This window comes from Lycium barbarum, chromosome 10 (assembly GCF_019175385.1).
Source record: "Lycium barbarum isolate Lr01 chromosome 10, ASM1917538v2, whole genome shotgun sequence".
Lineage (NCBI taxonomy): Eukaryota > Viridiplantae > Streptophyta > Magnoliopsida > Solanales > Solanaceae > Lycium > Lycium barbarum.
In genome coordinates this window covers 9,534,389-9,558,650 of record NC_083346.1, presented here as the reverse complement: position 1 = coordinate 9,558,650, position 24,262 = coordinate 9,534,389, and the positions used below count along the sequence as shown (strand labels likewise).

The 24,262-nt window shown below is 31.3% G+C and overlaps 1 protein-coding gene, 1 long non-coding RNA gene and 1 pseudogene across 3 annotated transcripts; all 3 read left to right on the top strand.

The window, feature by feature from the left end:
• Window positions 1-2,172: 2,172 nt before the first annotated feature.
• LOC132615688 (5-epi-aristolochene synthase 3-like) lies at window positions 2,173-4,841 on the top strand (annotated as a pseudogene).
• Window positions 4,842-6,600: 1,759 nt separating this feature from the next.
• Window positions 6,601-11,579, top strand: LOC132615689 (uncharacterized). Of its 2 annotated transcripts, XR_009572797.1 has the most exons (6): window positions 6,601-6,714; window positions 7,922-8,069; window positions 8,166-8,223; window positions 8,472-8,610; window positions 8,713-9,827; window positions 10,645-11,579. It is a non-coding gene; the product is annotated as an uncharacterized LOC132615689 (long non-coding RNA). The 2 variants fall into 2 exon arrangements; XR_009572796.1 differs by having other exon boundaries at window positions 6,607-8,069; window positions 11,257-11,579.
• Window positions 11,580-21,210: 9,631 nt separating this feature from the next.
• LOC132615734 (vetispiradiene synthase 2-like) lies at window positions 21,211-23,728 on the top strand. The gene is made up of 6 exons (XM_060330344.1): window positions 21,211-21,411; window positions 21,517-21,790; window positions 21,884-22,478; window positions 22,569-22,707; window positions 22,854-23,099; window positions 23,212-23,728. Exons 1-6 carry the CDS (start codon window positions 21,301-21,303, stop codon window positions 23,506-23,508), a joined length of 1,662 nt encoding a protein of 553 aa, XP_060186327.1. The 5' UTR covers window positions 21,211-21,300; the 3' UTR covers window positions 23,509-23,728.
• The last annotated feature ends 534 nt before the right edge of the window (window positions 23,729-24,262 follow it).

Below are 24,262 nucleotides of genomic sequence, written 5' to 3'. Positions count from 1 at the left end.
TATTAATACTTTGTGAAAGGTGTTATCCAGTTTTTAAAAAATAAATCTATTGATGAAAATTAAAGGTATGTTAGAAATTTTTTCGCTCTCTATAGATACTTATCCCATTGTAGAAATTTTATACTTAAATTTTCATCTGGTTAACTCTCTTCAACAATCCATTGTCTTCATTCACTCTAATTTATGTGAAATAATTGGAGGGATTTAAGAATTCTCCAGAATTTTTATTTGATTGCACATTAAAAGATATTTTTGTGTGGTTGGATGTGTTGTTAATATCGATCAGGAACGAGAATTTAGAAATACAAGAATAATGGTAGAATTCTTTATGTCTTTCATTCATACCTCCTTATATACAAGTAAGGTCTTCCTTGCCTTAGTCGTCTAATAAGGTAACCCTATTATAAAAGAACTAAAATTCTATTTTATCATAATTTCAAATTCAGCATAAATAATTAACTATTACAATTGTATTAGAATAGAGTTCCTACCGACTTAGGATTTTTACCGACACACCGACGTGACCGGACAAACAGGTCCGGTCACATTCGGTCTCAATATTTCTCTTAGGATCATAAGGACGCCAGTTTGCTATATGTTGCATCAAGGTAATGGTGGAAATCTACTTAGATCGATGGCCAAGTTTCATAGGGTTTCATGAACCCTTTTTTCTCATCTGAAGCATTATCTTATCTTTTATTGTTATTAAAATACTTACAAGAAATCTCATAGTAGCAACCTTAGTGTTGCTGCAACTTTTTTTTTTAAAAAAAAATATTTTTATTACATAGGGGGTAGGGGAAGGGGAAATGGGGAAGGGGATTACAATGTGGGGATTCGAGTTCTCACCAACAAGGTGAAAGTTCAGGTAGTCAACCAACTAAGCTACTAGATCCCTACTAGGTAATTGCGATATTGTATTTTTTTTTTTTTTTTTTTTTTTTTTTTTTTTTTGTGACGACTCCTGGCAACCTTTTCAAGTTGCAACAAAAATCCTTACTATTTGTGACGACTCATTTAGTCGTCACTCTGAATAAAAAGGTTTTATACTTCAATTAGTTTGTATATATTATAGCAAGGCACAACTTTTTATTTAAAACTATTACGATGTTGAGAAATTGCGAAGCCTCGTAGCATTTTCAGAAGTTTACATTTCGACAAAACATTCGTTCTTATTTCTTAGGATGATTCAATCCAATCAACAATTTTGATCTCCATTAACGTATAATAAAACTCTCTAACCTGACCTTAAGAAATGTACTTAATCTTACTTGTCAATCAAAGTAGACTCTGCATTAATTAATAGTTGAAATTTGTGTGTGCTGAGACAAATATTAGAACTGAGGGGAAAAACAAAGAAAAGATATATTAAAACTGGCTGCTAGTTGTTGCGTTGCTGCCTAGCTAGTATGCAGTCAAGGCAGGCAACTGACTAATTACAGTGATCCTAGAAATTTAGTTAAATACTATGATTTTAATATCACATCAACGTGATTCATTTTTTTTTGTCTTTGTCGTTATATATTTAGCATTTTAACTTTATATATCTTTTTCAAATTAAATTTCAGTCTAATTGCTATATATAGTTTCAAGGTATAACAGATAGGACATTATCAAATTTTATGGAGAGAGATTAATGATTATAACTTAGAGATAAATACGTGTGAAGTTATTAAAAGATCCTTCCTAATTTATATTTCTTAAGAGGCGTATAAGACAAAAAAAATGATAAATAATTTGAGACGGACGGAGTACCCATTATTAGACTAGTTTGCTGGAATGAAATGTAAAAGTTATAACTTTCAAGAAAAAATTATATCGTGATCCATACTTTCTTTTTAACTTTTATACCTATACAGTGTAATCGACTATCAAACAATTTGAAAGATAAAGCACACATAATAAGTGAAAATTGATAATTTAAAAAACAAGTCAAACAACCTGCTAACATACTAGTACTTAAATAACGTCGATAGGGTAATCTTTTTTTTTTGTTGACTTTCACTGTATGTATTTTAATCTTTTCCAAAACTGGCTAAAAGCAATGACTGCAGAACTTCGAAACGACGGAGAACTCACTTACTATAATAAACTTCAAAAAAGATGGCTATACATTCAACGTGCTCTTAAAGCATTATGATAAAATAGAAAAATTGGCTATGTGTCTTTCACCACTATGAATACTTGTCCCTTCTCTTCCATTTAAGTCATCATACTCATCTACTTTCTTCTTGACAGCTTATTAATTTCTCCCTTAGCATAAAACAATCACTCGTATATTTTGTGGCTGCAAATACTAAAAGCAAGTTCACTAGCAATGGCCTCTGCTGCAGCTGTGAACCATGAAGAAGAGACTGTTCGCCCCGTCGCCAACTTCTCTCCAAGTTTATGGGGTGATCATTTTCATTCTTTCTCCATTGACAATCAGGTAAGTAATAACCAATATTCATGATCTTTTCTTTTTATATATATAGTTGCAAGCATGGTTAATTTCTTCTTTATGTTTATTAAATAACATAAACCTTGCTAATTACATAGGTTGCACAAAAGTATTCTCATGAGATTGAAGCATTGAAGGAAGAAACAAGGAGTGTGTTGTTAGCTGCTGGACGGAATTTGGCTGAGACATTGAGTTTGATTGACATTATCGAACGTCTTGGCATAGCCTACCACTTTGGGAAAGAAATTGATGAGATTTTGGATCAGATTTACAAGAAAAATACAATTTTTGAGGGTGATGAATATAATGATTTATCCACTTTTGCACTTCAATTTCGATTACTCAGGCAACACGGTTACAACATCTCTCCTAGTAAGTCCATCATAAAGTACTAGTTTGATGTTATAATTAATGTCTGTTTGAAAGAAGCCTAATATAATCTTGTTTATTATTACTTGAAATACCAGAAATTTTCAGCAAATTCCAAGATGGAAATGGAAAATTCAAGGAGTCTCTTGCTAGTGATGAATTAGGATTATTGAGCATGTATGAAGCGTCACATGTAAGGACTCATGGTGAAGATATCTTAGAAGATGCACTTGCTTTCTCCACTATTCAGCTTGAGTCTGCAGCTCCACAATTGAAATCTCCACTTAGGGAGCAAGTGGAACATGCCCTTGAGCAATCTTTGCACAAAGGCATTCCTCAAGTTGAGACCCGATTCTTCATCTCATCAATCTACGAGAAGGGGGAATCAAAGAATGATGTGTTGCTTCGATTTGCCAAATTGGATTTTAACTGCTTCAGATGTTCCACAAACAAGAACTTGCTGAAGTATCAAGGTGGTGGAAAGATTTGGATTTCGTAACAACACTTCCATATGCTAGAGACAGAGCAGTGGAATGCTACTTTTGGACAGTAGGAGTATATTTTGAGCCTCAATATTCTCAAGCTCGAGTCATGCTCGCTAAGACTATAGCGATAATTTCAAATGTGGATGACACCTTTGATGCTTATGGCATAGTCAAAGAACTTGACACATACACAGATGCCATACAAAGGTATGAACTATGTAAATTCATTAATTTTAAACAAGAAGTTAGCTCTACAAAGAAAACTAATATGTTGGATCATCTTTGAAAGTGAATGGTGTGAAAAGATGAAAGAGAAGCCCCTTCTCAAAATCTATACTCTTTCTTTTTGAATGCACACACTTACATTATCTTTTTTGTTACCATGTAGGTGGAATATTAGTGAAATTGATCGGCTTCCTGATTACATGAAAATCAGTTATAAAGCTCTCTTAGACCTTTATGACGATTATGAGAAGAAACTGTCCGAAGATGGAAGATCTCATCTTGTCTACTATGCAAAACACAGGGTATGTCCGAATGATCAACCTAAATATCTAATTACTCTTTTCCTTAATCCATTTGCCTTATATTGTACCTCGTCTTTGAGTGATCATAAACTCGAAAGAAATCAATAATTCACAATGTTCTAACAATTGAATTTATATTCTTGTGTTCATAGATGAAAGAAATTGTGAGGAATTACAATGTTGAAGCAAAATGGTTTATTGAAGAATATTTGCCACCTGTTTCTGAGTACCTCAACAATGCACTAGCAACTAGCACTTATTACTTGCTCACTACAACATCATATTTGGGCGTGAAGTCTGCAACCAAGAAAGATTTTGAGTGGTTGGAGAAGAATCCTCAAATTCTTGAAGCTAATGTTACATTATGTCGAGTTATTGATGACATAGCCACATATGAGGTAATTAGTTGTATATCACCGTATCACAAGACTAGATCATTATATAAATTTGAGAGAACTAAGTGTTGCGGGCCCAAAGCGGTACCCGATACCGAGTAGGAAAAGAAAAAGTAATCATGTCTGTCCTGTCTTTGCTCTCTTTCCTTTTATTTTTGTTTTCTAGTTTGTATAAATTGGAATAAAAATGTAAACCTGGTTTTAATAGGAGAGGGAGATAATTAAATTGTAATATTTACAGCCTCCCAGTTGTTTTTAATTTCTCAATTCACATAAAATTCACAAAAAAAAAAAAAAAAAATAGTTAAATATCGCGTGGCTTATGATATGCCGGCTTCGAAGAAAAAAGACAAAAGCAAACACATGATTTAAAAATAAAAGCCTGTTACTCAAAAATTTAGTATATGCCATTTTATTTTGTCCTGCAATGGAAACATCAAAATCACCAATCATTCTAATTTCTAAGTTAAATTATTTGCTTAGAGATGAACGGAGAATACTGAGGCGGATTGAAAAATATAAGTTTATGCGTTCTATACCACAATTGTTTTGAGTTTACTAATCTCTGAAAATATTATTTATTCATATTAATGAAATGAATATTTTTAATACAAATACATAGCGTACCAAAGCTATTGGGTTCTATCAGATTCTTAAACTCATTTGTGGAACTTTCTTTATGGTTGTCATAGTATATATATCTAACCCCAAATAGCGTTGAAATCTATGATCATCTCATTAAGAAGAACTTTTATTATATAAATAAAAATTTGCTATAAAAAAACATCTCATTAAGAATTTAAATTGTCAGAGCGAAAATATTACTAACTATTATTTATTTAATTATGATTTCAATACGCTTAGGCTATTTTTTTTCCACAGGTCAAGTATGTGATATTTAAATATATATATATATATATATATATATATATATATATATATATATATATATATATATATATATATATATATGATGCGTTGAGACAATATTCAGGACATCTGCTTACTTTGATACCATTTTAAAGTGTGATCATCATACTATTCTAAAAGTGAGAAGCCCATGATTTAAAAGTTGAATTACGAAAATGCCTTTTAAATATTAATTGACTTTTATGCCCTTAAAAATCATATTATCCCTTCAACTGCAATTATCAAAAAGCTAAAACATTTTATTATAAATAACTGTTACTTTAGTAATAATACCCCTAAAGATATTGATAAATTAACCCTTCATAAACCACTACACATATCATCTCTTCAATGCAATAAACAGAATATGGAAGAACTTGAAAAGTTACATCAAGCTATCTATTGAATTGTTCATAACCAATACATGAACCAAGCTTACATTAAGGGTCTGTTTGGAAAGTCACCCAGGTAATTGGAATTGAGTGTAATTTCATAGTTTGACCTGTTTGCTTGACCAAGTAATTACGCAGTTAGGTGGGAATTGAGTGTAATTGAGAGGGTGTAATTACACTCTCCAATTCTCAAAGGGGGGGGGGGGGTAAGGGGGTGGTTGAGAATTGGGTGTAATTACATCCTGTAATTACATGGTTACTTTTTAGTTTGTTTCTTTTTTGTTTATTTTAATTTCTTTTGAGTTTTAATTTATTTTTTATTTCTATTATTTTTATTTCTTTTTTATTTTTACATTTTAATTATTTTTATTTTTTAAAATGTATTTTTATTTTTATATTAGTTATTTTTCATTTCCTTTCTTCTCATTCCCAACCTTTACTTCTTGTGGTTCCATGAAATTGCTCGTATTTTTTTTATTTTTTTATTTTATTCATTTAGCATATATTATTCTAATTTTTTAAACTACACCTCTTAATATTGGAAAGAACGAGTCATTAACAAACTTGGCATATAATGAGTGACATTATTAAATTAGAATTTCGTTCACTACTAAAAAATCAGCGTTTAGTGACGGAATATTAGCGACAGACCATATTCTGTTGCTAATTAACGACGGACTAGCTACGGAATGCTCATTTTGTCGCAAGAAAAGCAACTAAAATTTTATCTCATTATATAGCGACGGACTAGCAACGAAAACTGAATTTCGTCACTAATTATTAGCGCGAAATTTTGGCGCCTTAAATTTCACTACAGATTTAGCAACAGAAGAGGCGCGACAAATTTTAATTTTATGTAGTGACGGATTCAGCAACGGAAAATCCATCACCAGACCTTTCAATTTTTCTCCAAAAAATATATATTCATAGCAACGGAAAAATTCGTTGCAATATTAATTATTAAAAGAAGTCAATATATTATTTAGCGACGGAATATAAAATCCGTCGCTAATCCGTCGTTAAATATTAAAAAAAAGATATATGCTAGGGCACTCATTTATTTCCTCTCACTTCAAACACACCCAACACAACACAGATAGATAGAGAGAGACAGAGAGAGAGCGCCGTCTACATTGCCAATTTGCCATCGTCGTCGCCGTCCACGGCCTTTTCCCTTTCTCTCTCTTTTGATTTAAGGTTTGGGGTTCACTCCTTTGTTGATTTAACCACCTGTTGTTGTTGTTTCTCAAAATCGACTTCTATTTAATTCATCAGGTAGAGTATTTGAGGTTGATTTGCTAAAATTTTAGGTTTTTCTTTTGTTAATTGTATCCGTAGGAATTTATGTATTGTGGACTTTTATGTGATTCTCGAATTTGATTTTCATTTTATCGCTTCCCGAAGTTGGAGGTTGCGATTGTGGTTGATGACTTAAGGGTTTCAATTAACTGATTTTTTTAACATCGAGATTAGATACTTATTCATGTTTGCTTTTCATGTCTTATTTTTTGTATGTATTTCGTGTCCTGATGTGTTATAGAATTTAGATTAAATTATGTGTTCTCTGAAAATCATGACTATAGAAGTTAGTAGTTGCTCTATTTCACTTGCTAGATGGATGTGAATATGTTCCTATATCGAATATGTACCATGATTTGGTTATCTTTTGACTATAGAAGTTAGTAGTTGCTCTATTTCACTTGCTAGTTTTTTTTGTAGAATAGAAAAATATTGGACCCTTTCTTGTGTCATTTACATTTCTTTTCAGCCGATGGTCTATCAGAAATAGTACCCACTTGTGGTTGTTGTAAAAATTTTAGGCCTGGGAAGTTTTTTTTTTTTTTTCAATTTAATGTTGGTGGAGATACTTTTTTTTCCCCAGAAATGGACAAGAAAAAAGACGGGAGATTTTTTGTTTTGGTGGAATTGGTAATGCTATAAGGGTGAAAGTGAATTTGATGAATATGATTTTTTTTTGTTTGTTTTAACTCGTTGTTTCGTCTTCTTCGTATTAAATTTAACGGTTACTAAATAACAAAACCTCATTAATGTTTTTCTTGTCTGTTTCTGCAAAATATTCTTATTCTTATTCATCCATATATGTGTGGATTAATTTTGGTGTTTGCAAGGTTGAGTAACGCGTGTCATCTTGTATTCCTCCTTTTCTACATTTTTAGTTATTTGTTATAGTTATTTATCCTTCTTTTTGTTTTGAGTTTCTTGTAAGTTCTGTTTTCTCTAAATTCTCTGATGATATTACTGGGTTTTGATTGTAATGGAGAAAATGTCATAATTGCAAAGAAATTGAAGAATAGGGGGCAAATTTTGTTTTTTCATTTTCTTGTAAGTTCTGTTTTCTCCAAATTCTATAATAATATTACTGGGTTTTGCTTTGAACGCTTAGATTGCAAAGGAGGAAATGAAAATGTCATAACTGCGAAGAAAAGGAAGCGAACTTGAGTGTTGCTAGTGAAGTATAATCTAGTATGAACAACATTGATGAGATGAATCCCAATGTTTCTGTTCGAAAGCGGTTTAAGTTTCCCAAAAAGGTTGGAAATTTTAACTCAATTAGTGTATATCTATAATTGGAAAATATTGGATATGGTGTTTGGTTTGTTTATTCATAACCCATTTAAATTTTGTAGTTTTTTGATGAGTGTAATGGAGTTGATCATGATTCTGTTCCTCGGAAACTTCGTTCAGGTTTGTATTTTGGTGAATTGAATTTGGAAATATCTGACTTGCTTATGTTTGTTATCTTATTGGATTAGTTTTGTGTTAATTGGAGCCCAGTGTGGGTCACTTGTTGCTTTCTTTTGTAAATTATAAGTTAATTCCTTTCCACTTTTTCTTTCTTTTAAAGCATGAGAAGATTCTGCATGTTCTTCTTCTTCCTTTTTATAACTTTCTGAATAACTAAAAAGTTTCTGATTTTACTCTTTTTTTTTAAGGTGAAATGTTTCGTGATTGAGTTAAACTTTGGAATTCCAGTCCATCTCTCCGCCTTTGCCAAATTTCAAAAAGATGAATCACATGTCAGATGGAGCTGAAACATTAAGGAAATATGTCAACAAGTCCAAGCTTAATTTGGTTAGAGACTCGTAAATTTTGCAGCTTTTTCCTTTTACTAGTTCTTTTTGTCTCCATGGTTCCTCCATCGAACAATTGAATAATGACGAGTTTTAAATGCAGACTCATTGTGGCTCGAGTTATTTTTCTGTTTGTCAGTATTTTTCTTAAGTTCACGATGCTAAGGTGGATTTCATAACTGAAAAGTGATAAGATATCACCGCTTTCTTTAAGTCTGAAAAGGTCAGATTTTTAACTTCTCCTTTGATCTTTATAGAGAACACATAATATTGGTTTGTGTTGTGGCGCGATGCTTGAGTACTATGTTTTAGGACTTAATTACTGACTTATTGAATATGGCATGATAGAAATATAGATTCTTCGGAGTTTAGAATCTCTGTTAAAGGTATTAATAAAGGTATGCATTATGCCTTAGAATACATGTCTATAGGTGTTGATCGTGTTCGTTTCCTTTGAACTTGAATGCCGATAAAGATGGCTGAATACAATCTATGAATTACTAATGTTGTTTCATGGTTTTCAATTACTGTTTATTAACTTGTCTATAAGAATGATTTGCTTGGAATAAGAAATACGTTTTAGTAGGAAAATTGCAATGTAAATTGGCTACTTCGATTGAGTCTTTGTATATGTAAAACCATTATTCTAAGAAGTTACGTGATAGAACTTTTCTCCATCTCTGTAGTGATAAACCATATCTCACCATATCTCCAGTAGTTCCTTTGGAGGATCACAAGATCTTCAAATTATTGAGAAGTGTTATCCCATGCAGAAAAGTATATTCTTGACGTTGACAAATGAGCAGGTTTATTCTTAACTTTCTAATATATAGGTGTTGATCGTGTTCGTTTCCTCTGAACTTGAATGCCGATAAAGATGGCTGAATACAATCTATGAATTACCAATGTCGTTTCATGGTTTTCAATTACTGTTTATTAATTTGTCTATAAGAATGATTTGCTTGGAATAAGAAATACGTTTTAGTAGGAAAATTGCAATGTAAATTGGCTACTTCGATTGAGTCTTTGTATATGTAAAACCATTATTCTAAGAAGTTACGTTTTGCATAACTTGGGGGCTTATCGAAATCCCTAATTTGCTGCTAAACTTGAAATGGAGTGACTGCTGCCTGCTGTTGGTTTTTCGAGCCACATTTGGAGTTGGGTTTGTTGGTAAGAAACTGCTGCATTTTGGATCATTTGGCTGCTGAACTTCAGGTAAGCTATTACTGCATATTTTTGGTTAACCGTTACTGCAATTGGAGCCTTATCAGTGTTAAATGGGCAGGCAGTAGTTGCCACATTCTGTTGTATAAAACACTGTTAGGATCAAGGGTGCTATGTTATTACATCTCCTTGTCAAGGTGTACTGTCTTAATGGCTGTTGTGGCACTTTTAAATTCATTGTTGGGACAACCTTGAGATAATTTTGAGTGTTGTTGCACTGAGAACATATTGCTGCACTTGGTTTCTATTTTGAGAACTAAGGTGTAATGGTTGTGCAGTTCTGAATTTTAATGACTCCTGCCTTTACATTTTGTTGTTTTGCTGCTTGGTCATTACCTACAGTTGGCTTCTATGATCGGTAATGAATTGAGATTAAATGGTTGCTTGGTTTTTGCCATAGCATTTTGGCCTAATAGTGAACGACATGTGCTGCTACATTTTATGGGCTGCTGTTGTATTTGTGATTTGGCCATTGAATCTGATGAATTAAGCTCCTACATATCTTGGTGTTGGAACTGTTGTGCTATAAAATAATACATGTGATGTGAATGTAGAATAATTCTACTTACTTCATGCCCATTGGCACTATAATTGCAGTTACACTTCCCTTGCAATTATTAAATCTTTGTTCACATCTCTCATGTGATTTGCATTGTGTTTCTTTATGGATTGTTGTATGGCCAACTAATTCTTCAGATACATGCATGTGCTTTGGTTCCTTTTGCCTTCTTCTTTTTTAAGTTCTGCCTGTATTAGTGTTTTAAGCTAGTAATTTCTCCCATTGAATACAATTTAAATTTTTATGCAGGGGCAACCCCCTGATTGCATACTAAAGGACGCAAAAAACACTAGCAAGCTAAGTTATTCAAGTTTGCTTGGAAGCATTAATCCTATAATCCTATGAGCAGATCATACCTTTCTTATACTTCAGCATTTGGATACTTTTCTCCATGTTACTTATAGTTTTGGTGTAAAGGGTTCTAGCTATGACGTGTAGATAGTTGGAATATTTTGTTAAAATGGATGTGGTTGAACAACACAAGCATAGTGTATTGTATACATTTTTCAACCATCTAAGTGTTATTAATGCAATTGATTAAACTTATCAGTAAAACAGAAAGGAAAACATGAGCAGAAGGTGTAAACTTGTGGTATATGGTATTAGCTTAGTGCTAGCAGCCAATTAACTTGTGGTATATGGTATTAGCTTACTGCTAGCAGCCAATTAACTTGTGATAGATGCATTTTGTGGGGCTTGTTTTAGTTTCTTTATAATCTAAAGTTTTGGTTTCAAGTCTGTTTTGATGTTGATAAGTAATGAAACATTATTGATTGAGAGTAGTTCTTTCTCAGGATTATATGGCTTAAGCTGTAACCGTGATAAGATATCGGATGGCTAAAGCTCTTTTAATTTTTGCAGGATGCCAAGGGCAATGATGTTGATCTCAGTCTGATATTGATCAATGTGAAGCATATTACGAAGCTGCTGGGGGAACAAGGAAGAGAAGAATATATGGTCTTGGATCTCAAGCACAAAGTTATCTGCTTTTTGTTGGAAAGAACAAAATTATGCACTAACAATACTTGATGGATGTGTGGGTTCTTTTGGTAGTTGACAGCTTGGTGTTGTCGGTGTTTTGGACTTAACGATTAGGATTTCGCTATCTATTTTGAATCTTTTTTATAAATATTATTTTATGTGAATGTCAGTTATTTTTAAGGGTATTTATTACTTTGTATTTAGTATGTTTCAACAGGTGTATTTAAAATTAAAAAAAAATAGGAAGAAAAATATTTGTGACATATTTGCGACAGATTTTGGTCGTTGCTAGAGGAAAACAGTAGGCTACAGACTGCGACAAACATTGTATTGTCACTAAATGCAGGCACAAATAATTCAAATATTTTGCGACGGATTAGCGACAATGGTTTGCGTCGCTAATTTACTAAAACGACGAAATGAAATATGAAATTAGTCACGGAATTCATAACAATAGCAACAAAATAATCCGTTGCTATAATGTGGAACGGATTTCATACGTCGCTACTCTGTCGCTAATTTTGCTACGGATTTCATTTTTCCGTCGCTAATAGGTTAGCAACGCGCAAAATCGCAACAGACGACATTCCGTCGCTAATCCGTCGCAACACATGTTTAGCAACAGATATATGCTGATTAGTGACGGAATACGTCCGTCACTAAACACTGTTTTTTTAGTAGTGGTTGTGAATGAGGTTATAGACTTATATTTTCCCTTTCTTTTGAATTATTTACTTAAGTTACGTTGGAATTTGACATAAGAGTATTATGTTAAACTTTTTCTTTTGGATTTTGAATTTAGGTTATATTTTCAATTTTAAGTTATTTGCTTTCACATTGCACGTTGTTTATTTTTCATTTACATTTGATGGATTTTTTGTGTCAAACATTTGAATAATGTTATGGCATTATATTTATAAATTTTTTTTTTTTTTGTCAAACATCCACCATGACATTCTCACAAAAAAGGTCTTCTTTTAAGTTTCTTAATTAATTAAAATTAAATATTATTAATTTGAAAAATATATATCAATTATTTTTTACAATATTAGTTACAAATATATGATTATTAATTAATATATTTTCAAGAAACAATGTGCTATTAAATAACTAATTTAATATCATTTATAAAGGCAAATATTTTTTAAATATTAATTTTAAATTGTTTTGTAATTAAATTTTATTTTTAAATTAAACTAACTATGTAATTACACTTGTGCAACCAAACAACAGGCTTGTAATTACACTGTGATTACGTTATGACAAAAAAATAGATTGTTGTAATTACACTACTGTGTAATTACTAGGCTGTGTAATTACTACCCTAGTAATTACACCGATTCCAATTACCAGTTGGCTTTCCAAACAGGCCCTAATTAATTCTCTTCGTTGCTGTAAAGAAATCAGCATAGAATGTGAATAGTCGCATTAAATAAGAATGTGAAAAGTTACAAAACAATTTAATAAATTATTCATAACCAATACATGAAACAAACTTACATTAATTAATTTTCTCTGCGTTTCTGTAAAACAATAAGGAAAATGGGAATAGTCACATTGAATAATTTAATATAGACTAAATTCATTTGATTAATTTAATACAAATAGGATCCATTATTCATCTGCCAATGACACATTATGTCCGTTTGAGCCTAGCAACATGGAAATTCTCCTTCACTACTACGCAGAGTTTGCTGCTTATTGTCTTGTCTGTTACTTTTTTATTTCGTTATTTTGGAATTTAGCACGTTTCATTAGTGGTTATGCTATAATTCCAGAACCATATAGACATTGAGAAGAAGACGATTCAGGATGGTATTACGACATTGATAGAAAGCAGAATCTTGAACAAATGTCTTGATGAACAGGCGATTTTGGTTTCAGTCCATCTTAATTACTTTGAAGATGATTTAATACCTGCTCTTTATGTAGATAAATGGAGCGAGGTAGGGTAGGGTGTGGTCTTATCTCATAAAAATTTTACCCAAGCATCATCTTGCCTTGTGTAGCAATTTCTTCTGTTTCACCCGCTCCTCCCTACCCAGAGGCGGATCTAGAATTTGAAGGTGGTGGGTGCCACAATTTTCTTCAATGTACATCTTGTTAGAAACGTATATTTGAGTCGGGTCCATCTCTTTTTAATTTATTCGGGTCAAATTAATAGTTTTTTTTTTATTTGAAAATATGAAAATTACATCTCAAAAATCAAGAAACGAACATAATTAGCATCTTAAACAAGGAATCACACTCATTAACACCCATTAACAACAGAAGTAAAATCAACATTTTCACCAGGGACTTGCATGTCTTATGTATATTTAAAAAAATGAATTTGCACAAGTAAAATAACATCTTCAATAAGAGAATTACACCAATCAAAATAAGAAAAATAATAGAAAAACTCTTCAATAGGTAAATACACCCCATAAGTAAATGTAGAATTAGATAAACTACAAGTTCTATCATAAATTTCATGTTTTTTCTAAGCAGTGATTACGAAATTTCCATCACAATTTAAGTAGTAAAAGTGATTTAAATTGAAATTATACGTACTCCAATTCATTTCTCATTTTATTATTAAGTACTCCAATTCATTTCTCATGTTATTTATTGTTTATTAAGAGTGTCCCAAGTCAAATCTAGACAAATAAACATGGACAGAGGGAGTAATAAATAAAAGAAATTATAAAAAAAAAAATTGAATTTTGATCTCAATCCAAAATTCCAATTGAGACTCAAGTTTTTCGATTTAAATACTGACATATTTGAGATTAAGATAAATGCTTAATTTAAGGGATTTTGAAGTTTCTATCTGTGTGTTCTCGTTAGAGATCACAGATAAAATAATAGAAAAGAGGAAAGACAATATAAATAATAAAAAGATAAATAGAAAATTGGGAGGGCCGAAAAGGGAATTACTGGTACAAAGGAAGTAAACAACGCAAAGAAAAATAGGAGTCGAAAAATGTTCAAGATAGATTCAAACGTGTGTCAGCCAGCCGTGACACCTTTGTCTAATTTACGATTGGGGGTGGCAAGATCAAATATTTAACCTAATTTAAGCAAATTACAACATAAGTATATAAAAAATTTATTAATCGAGAGGGTGCCATGCCACCCCCACCCTAAAGGGTGGATCCGCCTCTGTCCCTACCCCGCCTAATATTGATGTATTTTTATTTTTCATTTTGTTATTTAGCTAAATTAGTTCAGTGTACCATCTACTTACTTGCAGAAGAGAAGAATAAATCCATTGGCGAGGGTGACTAACCGGGTTCAGATATACATAGCTTTAACATTCATAATAAACTCTCATGACAGCAATAATTTAGTATATTTTCGTGTGGTTCTGCTTTTCTATCATCGTGAAGAGAGTGATAAACATTTATAATATTGTATATCTTGCTGTTTATGTTGGTATTTTTGTAGTTTCCATGTTAAAGTATTGATGAAGTCCAGAATGAAACACAACAACAACAACAACCCAGTGAAATCTCACATCGTAGGGTTTGGGGAGGGTAGAGTGTACGCAGACCTGACTCCTACCAAGGTAGGACGGCTGTTTCCGAAAGACCCCCAGCTCAATAAAAGCATAAAAAGAAGTCAGATAAGGTTAGATAAGGTTAAGAGATTCGGATAAGAGATTTAAAGCGATATGAAAATGAAATAATGCAAGCGACACAGATAATACAGGATAATCAAAGCACAGAAAATAACCGATAATAGCAGAAATCAGAGCAGATGACACAGGATAACCAAGCACAGGAAATAACAGATAATAGCAGAAATCGGAGCACAATCATTTAATTCGACATGCTTATTTCACTCCGAATAGAGTATTATACTTTCATAAGATTTCTTTTCAAAAAATGATTGTAGTGGGTGGAAGTGAACCAGGGCTGTTTGTGAGTGGAAGAAGAAAAAATGAATGAGAAATATTGAATCTGATTTTTTATTTTTTTAAAAGATGCATATCCTGAAACGAAATAGGACTAGCAAATGGAGATCAAGAATGCATCACAATATGAGATCGCCTAAAGATAGTTTTCGAAAGTGCGCTTTTTTACTTTAGTAATCCTTACTTTGTTAGCCGATTCTTTATATATGTTAAAACATTCATATCTAGAATTAATTACTTTGTAAAGACCGTTTTGCAAGTTTTGTATTGTTCATGAGAAATTTTAGTTCATCAAAATTTAATCGAAACAAAGAAAGTGAAAATGAAATGACTCTTCAAATTAATCAAATTAACTAGTTTTTGTCTCTCAAATGTCCAACTGATTAATTAATTCTTTATAACGTACTTTTTTTTTTTTGCCAAATAAACTAACAGTCGTTGACGTTTTCCCAAAATATTCTTCAAACCTCTCTGAGATAAATAGCCTTTTTACGAAGTGAATGTCATATTGATAACATTTACGCACTTTCCCAAGGCGAAACAGGATTTGTATGTGTAATATAATATAGTAAAAGAATTTGAGGTAATTTGTGTAACATTTTCCGGTCTAAACTTGAATGCTTGCAATTGCTTTCGAAATATCGAACCCTAATTATTAGTCACATCCATAAATTTTGAATATTAAATAGTTTACACCAAACAATATAGGTTTGTGCAATTACTAAACGAAAGATTAATATGAAGGCATTTTCATAAATCTAGAATGAACTAGCTTGAATACTTTGGAAAGTCGAGCGATAGAGGAAAAAAAGCAAGTAACGTTTTTCATTCTATCGGCGGAATCAATCTTTGAAAGATAGATATACCAAGATTACTGATTTCTCACGATTGAAAAATATAGAAGAGACAATTTAAGTAAAAAAAAATGATACTTCTGAAATCATTCATTAGAGGTCCTGAAGATAAGAAATGACTATAAATTTTTGTAGACTTTCAATTATATTTTTTAGCTCAAATGATTTCCAAAGAAAAAGCATATACAGTGAAAACTAACTTCGTTTACCCAAAAAGAGAATATTGTAGAATTAAATAAAAAAGGTATAAAAGTCGTTTAATAGTTGAAGGATATTATGGTCAACCAACATTTATATTCATGCTTTTAAAATGATATATATATATATATATATATATATTATTTTACATATTTACATCTATAGATAACCCACTAAAGAATTATTGCTAACCATATTTTTTATATAATAATATTAATATTATCATCTAAAATAAGCAGCTATATTATCTAAAGGTTTAAACTGTTAAAAATGTACTATTATTTATTTAATTGTGTCTTAACTAATTCCCTTTACTGAAAGGGTTTTTTTTAGTTTAATATTATATCAACATGCATCAACTTTTATTTTTGAAGTCAATTGTCAATTTGTCATGCATAATTTGTGAATTTGTAATGTTTATTTATTCGTTAGTGTTCCACGATATACCAGCGCCAAATTTGAAAAGCAATCGATGGTGCAAAGTGTACCAACAAAATATTTTAAAATATAGAAGGTCACATTTTAATGATGTTTCTTAAAAACTAAATTCCACATGCAGTTTCTTTCGAGTAAAGATTTTCAACCACATACCCAGATTTTCCATGTTTTTAATCTTTTGAACATATATCAAATATGACATTCTTTTATTTTTAAATCCTTTTATATAAATTTTTGACTCCATCACATTATTTATTTATAAAATTAAAGAGCACTTCATCCCATACATACATGCATACATGCTCATGATCAGTTAGAAGCATTCAAAATTTTGAATTTATTGAATACAAATTTTAAAAGAAGCAGCTTACTGAATTAAAAAAAAATTGTTTATACATACTCAGTGAATTTCTTAAAATAAATATAATTTTTTTACTAAATTAAGCAATTGAATTGTGCCGAGCGTTTAGCTAAAACTCTAGCAATCCGCCTCTGTGGACCGTTGGTCGTAACATTCTTTTGAGGCTAGCTGTCCCACAATTATCTTTAAACTAGACGGCCTATGCGCACGGGCCCAACACTTTAGATTATAGTGCATCTATGTGTATGTAGTTGTCTTTGAATAGTGATATATATATATAGTATATAGTATATATTATGTTTAAAATATGATTAATATAAAATTGTAATTTGTGCTCCGTATCTAAAATTATATTATATTAATGTTTGTCATGAATACAAAATCGGCAAATTTATTAATAGTTTTTAAAAGAGAAGACTTGTTTAAAAGGAAACTATTTTCCTCTCTTTGAGATAAAACAATAGCAATATTTAAGCATACTTTCAATTTTCATTCGATTAATTTAAAGGTGTAAAATACTTATTATTTTTTATCAAATTTTGATTTGGATAATTCTAATTCAAATTATTAAATTAATTTTACATGTTTAAAACGAAACAAAGTAGAAATTGATTTTCTATTTAAACGAAGAAATACTATTTTTTAATTTTTGATAAATATTCTTGGTTTAACTCATTTTACTTGTCATGTTGTCTTTTGCATTAAATTCTATCTTATTTTAAAATATAAATATTTTAAGTATATTTATTTTAGTGAACATAACAACTTGATTTTGTCAATATGGGATTTGTGCTCCGTATTTAAAACATTATAATATTAGTGTTTGCTACGAATACGCATGCTGTTTAATATGGGGCCCACATTTTTTTTAACATTGTTTATTTTTTAAATATGGGATTCACTTTTCTTTTTTTTCAAAATTGCTTGATTTTGTTAATATGGGGTCCACTTTTTTTTCCTGTGAGTTTGGATGTGGTGGGTTCCACTTTTTTTTTTTTTAATACTGGATGGTGTTTTATATGGGGCTCACAATTTGGGATTCATTTTTTTTTTTATATATATATTGCTTGATTTTGTCAATATGGGATACTATGTTCAAAACACGATTAATATGACATTGTAGTTTGTGCTCCGTATTTAAAACTTATTATATTAGTATTTGCTACGAATACGCACGGTGTTTAATATGGGGCCCACAATTCTTTTTTTTTTTTAATATCGCTTGATTTTGTTAATATGGGGTTCACTTTTTTTTTCCTGTGAGTTTGGATGTGGTGGGTTCCACTTTTTTTTTTAATACTGGATGATGTTTAATATGGGACCCACATTTTTTTTAATATTAGTTGTTGTTTAATATATATGGGGCCCACAATTTTTTTTACAATTTTTTTTAATGGGCCTGTTTAATATGGGGCTCAATTTTTTTTTTATATATACTATGTTCAAAACACGATTGATATAACATTGTAATTTGTGCTCCGTATCTAAACCTTTATTATATTAGTGTTTGCTAAGAATACAAAGTCTGCATTTTTTTTTTGACATTGTTTATTTTTTTAATATGGGATTCATTTTTTTTTATATATTACTTGATTTTGTCAATATGGGATACTATGTTCAAAACACGATTAATATAACATTGTAGTTTGTGCTCCGTATTTAAAACTTTATTATATTAGTGTTTTCTACGAATACGCATGGTGTTTAATATTGGGCCCACATTTTTTTTAACATTGTTTGTTTTTTAAATATGGGATTCACTTTTTTTTTTCAATATTACTTGATTTTTTTAATATGGGGTCCACTTTTTTTCCCGTGAGTTTGGATGTGATGGGTTCCACCTTTTTTTTTAAATAATGGATGGTGCTTAATATGGGGCCCACAATTTGGGATTCATTTTTTTTTTATATATTTCTTGATTTTGTCAATATGGGATACTATGTTCAAAACACGATTAATATAACATTGTAGTTTGTGCTCCGTATTTAAAACTTATTATATTAGTGTTTGCTACGAATACACACGGTGTTTAATATGGGGCCCACAATTCCTTTTTTTTTTTTTTTAATATCGCTTGATTTTGTTAATATGGGGTTCACTTTTTTTTTTCTTTGAGTTTGGATGTGGTGGGTTCCACTTTTTTTTTTTTAATATTGGATGGTGTTTAATATGGGATCCACATTTTTTAAAATATTAGTTGTTGTTTAATATATATGGGACCCACAATTTTTTTTTACAATTTTTTTTTAATGGGCCTGTTTAATATGAGGCTCAATTTTTTTTTTTATATATATTATGTTCAAAACACGATTGATATAACATTGTAATTTGTGCTCCGTATCTAAACCTTTATTATATTAGTATTTGCTAAGAATACAAAGTCTGCACATTTTTTTTTTGACATTGTTTATTTTTTTAATATGGGATTCATTTTTTTTTTATATATTACTTGGTTTTGTCAATATGAGATACTATGTTCAAAACACGATTAATATAACGTTGTAGTTTGTGCTCCGTATTTAAAACTTTATTATATTAGTGTTTGCTACGAATACGCATGGTGTTTAATATGGGGCCCACATTTCTTTTTAGCATTGTTTGTTTTTTAAATATGGAATTCACTTTTTTTTTCAATATTACTTGATTTTATTAATATGGGGTCCACTTTTTTTTCTTGTGAGTTTGGATGTGGTGGGTTCCACTTTTTTTTTTTAATACTGGATGGTGTTTAATATGGGGCCCACAATTTGGGATTCATTTTTTTTATATATTGCTTGATTTTGTCAATATGAGATACTATGTTCAAAACACGATTAATATAACATTATAGTTTGTGCTACGTATTTAAAACTTTATTATATTAGTGTTTGCTACGAATACGCACGGTGTTTAATATGGGGCCCACAATTTTTTTTAAAATATTCTTTGTTTTTTTAATATGGGATTCACTTTTTTTTTTTAATATTACTTGATTTTGTTAATATGGGGTTCACTTTTTTTTTCCCGTGAGTTTGGATGTAGTGGGTTCCATTTTTTTTTTAAATACTGGATGGTGTTTAATATGGGGCTCACATTTTTTAAATATTAGTTGTTGTTTAATATATATGGGGCCCACAATTTTTTTATGGGTCTATTTAATATGGGTCCCAATTTTTTTTATATATACTATCTTCAAAACACGATTGATATAACATTGTAATTTGTGCTCCGTATCTAAAACTTTATTATATAAGTGTTTGCTAAGAATAGAAAGTCTGCACTTTTTTTTTTATATATATATATTGCTTGATTTTGTCAATATGGGATACTATGTTCAAAACACGATTAATATAACATTGTAGTTTGTGCTCCGTATTTAAAACTTTATTATATTAGTATTTGCTACGAATACGCATGGTGTTTAATATGGGCCCACATTTTTTAAAAAACATTTTTTGTTTTTTAAATATGTGATTCACTTTTTTTTTTAATATTGCTTGATTTTTTTAATATGGGGTCCATTTTTTTTTTCCCGTGAGTTTGGATGTGGTGGGTTCCACTTTATTTTTTTTAAATACTGAATGGTGTTTAATATGTGACCCACAATTTTTTTTTTCAATTTTGTTTTTTTATGAACCTGTTTAATATGGGGCCCAAATTTTTATTTTTTATTTTTTATGGGGGGAGGTGTCCGCAACGGACGACAAAAAGGAGCACCGACCGGTGCTTAATAGTAGTAATAAATAAATAATGAAAGTAAGAATGTTCAAAGAGAAAAATGGACCAACAGAAAGAAAGACGTCAATAAGGAGTAAATTAATTAAAGAAATCAAATGGCTGCCTGGTGACTCTAAGCTTGTCGATAGTCAAGTACGGCAACTGGCCAGACTACAGTGATCGGTTGAAATTAATTTTGAATGAAATAGAATACTTATAATTTTAACAGGGGGTAAATTAAGGCAGCGGAATTTGAAATGAGGGGGAATAAAATAGTAAAATAAACTTCATAAAAGATGGCTCTGCTCTGAATATTCAACATGCTTTAATGATAAATTAGAAAATTGGTTTGTGTTTATCACCACTATATATACTTATGCCTTCTCTTCCATTTATGTCATCACACTCATCACTTCTCAACTTGAGAGTTTCTTTCTTCCTTTAACGAACCAAAAAAATACCCTCATTTCTAATTAGCAATGGGCTCAACTGCAGTTGTGAACCATGAAGAAGAGATTGTTCGCCCTGTTGCCAATTTCTCTCCTAGTCTATGGGGTGATCGTTTCCATTCTTTCTCCATTGACAATGAGGTAACTAAATATTCATCATCTTTATACATATAGTTTCTTTATGTTTATTTGGAGTTTGCTTATTTTTTTTGTTTTTTTTTGTTTTAACCGATACATTATATATAGGTTGCACAAAAGTATGCTCAAGAGATTGAAGCATTGAAGGAACAAACAAGGAGTATGTTGTTAGCTACTGGACAAAATTTGGCTGAGACATTGAATTTGATTGACACTATTGAACGTCTTGGTATAGCCTACCATTTTGAGAAAGAAATTGATGAGATCCTGGGACAGATTTACAGTGAGAATACAAGCTTTGAGGGTGATGAATATAATGATTTATGCACTTTTGCTCTTCAATTTCGATTACTTAGGCAACACGGTTATAACATCTCTCCTAGTAAGTCCTTCATAAAGTACGAGTTTGATGTTTTTATAATTGTTGTCCGTTTGACCGAAGCCTAATCTTGTTTATTATTCCTTGAAATACCAGAAATTTTCAGCAAATTCCAAGGTGGAAATGGAAAATTCGAGGAGTCTCTTGCTAGTGATGTCCTTGGATTATTGAGCTTGTATGAAGCTTCACATGTGAGGACTCATGGTGAAGATATCTTAGAAGATGCACTCACATTTTCCACTACTCATCTTGAGTCCGCAGCTCCACAGTTGAAATCTCCTCTGAAAGAGCAAGTGGAACATGCCCTTGAGCAATCTTTGCACAAAGGCATTCCTCGAGTTGAGACCCAATTCTTCATCTCATCAATCTATGAGAAGGAGAAATCGAAGAATGATGTGTTAGTTAGATTTGCCAAATTGGATTTCAACTTGCTTCAGATGTTGCACAAACAAGAACTTGCTGAAGTATCAAGGTGGTGGAAAGATTTGGATTTCGTGACAACACTTCCATATGCAAGAGATAGAGCAGTTGAATGTTATTTTTGGACTGTTGGAGTATATTTTGAGCCTCAATATTCTCAAGCCCGTGTCATGCTTGCTAAGACCATAGCTATGATTTCAATCGTTGATGATACCTTTGACGCTTATGGTATAGTTAAAGAACTTGAAACATATACAGATGCCATACAAAGGTATGAACTACATAAGACAACTCTTGTTCCTTATAATTTATGCTCTTTTAAAATGCATAATTAACTCACATTTGCTTTGTCACTATATAGGTGGGATATTAGCGAAATTGATCGTCTCCCTGATTACATGAAAATCAGTTATAAAGCTCTTCTAGATCTTTATGAGGATTACGAAAAGGAATTATCTGGTGATGGAAGATCTCATGTTGTCTATCATGCAAAAGAAAGAGTATGTCTGAGTTACCTAACTATCAAATTACTTATTTCCTTAATCCATTTCTAACTTTGTTTCACCTTGCATTTTAGTGATCATAAACTTGAAGCCATCAAGTTACAATTTTCTAACAATTGAATTTATATTTTTGGTGTTCACAGATGAAAGAAATAGTGAGGAACTATAATGTCGAGGCAAAATGGTTTATTGAAGGATATATGCCACCTGTTTCTGAATACCTAAGTAATGCTTTAGCAACTAGCACCTATTACTTGCTCACGACAACATCGTATTTGGGCATGAAGTCTGCTACAGAGCAGGACTTTGAGTGGTTGGCAAAGAATCCTAAAATTCTTGAAGCTAATGTGACACTATGCCGAGTTATTGATGACATAGCCACATACGAGGTATGAGTTGTATCACAAAATTATATTATTAAATGAGATTTGAACAAACAACATGTTACAAAGACAATTGAAGCAATATAAAGACTAACCCCTAACCTATCTGCCTTTCCAGGTTGAGAAAAGTAGGGGACAAATTGCTACAGGAATTGAATGCTACATGAGAGATTATGGTGTATCAACGGAAGAGGCAATGGTTAAATTTCATGAAATGGCTGAGACAGCGTGGAAGGATGTTAATGAAGGAATTCTTAGGCCGGCTCCCGTCTCTGCCGAAATTTTAACCCGAATTCTCAATCTTTCTCGCATCATTGATGTCACATATAAGCACAATCAAGATGGATACACACATCCCGAGAAAGTTCTAAAACCTCACATTATTGCCCTACTTGTGGACTCCATTGAAATTTAAATATTAATCACTGCTTGTCTTGGTGCTCGAGGGCTTCATTCTTCTTGATTCAAATAATTTGTTCTTATCATGCTATATAAAGTTGCTAAGTAATGGTGCAATGCACTTCTATGTAGGACCTCCTTATAATACTTGTAAGAAATAATATTGCAAGTAATTTTTATACTTCATTTCATTTTCATTATGGAAATACCAATCTGGACTTACTCTTTTTCTTTCCCTTTTTTCCTGTGAAAGTTGCTTTTTTTGTTGTTTAAATCGAATAAGATGGTGTAGTTTTACGAATGCAAGTTTGAGCTGTGAGTTTAACTAATATACACTGCACTACTCGGTCACCACTATTATTCGATCAATAAGTGATGTTTCATAATATGGCCTTTAAAACATGGCGAATGTTCTGTTACAGCGGGGAAAATTACACGAATAACATAAAGATCTTCCACACTGTCGGTGTGTCCATTTTGTTGATTCTAACAAGTATATGTATTCCTAAGGACAAATTAGGAAGTGAACCATCTTATAATTTTGACAGAATTAACAGTTTGCTTTGAAGCACCAACTCCTTCCTCAAAATCTTACCTGCAGTTAATCTTGGTATTGCACTGATGAGATTTACCCTTCTTACTTTCTTGTATGGGGCTACCTGCATAGCGTGTCGAAAAAGTTCAATTAAAATTTTAAACAAGATGGGTTTCGTTTAAAGCTTTATATTGAATTCAAATTCAATTTATTTGTTGATATTTTTTTAAAATTT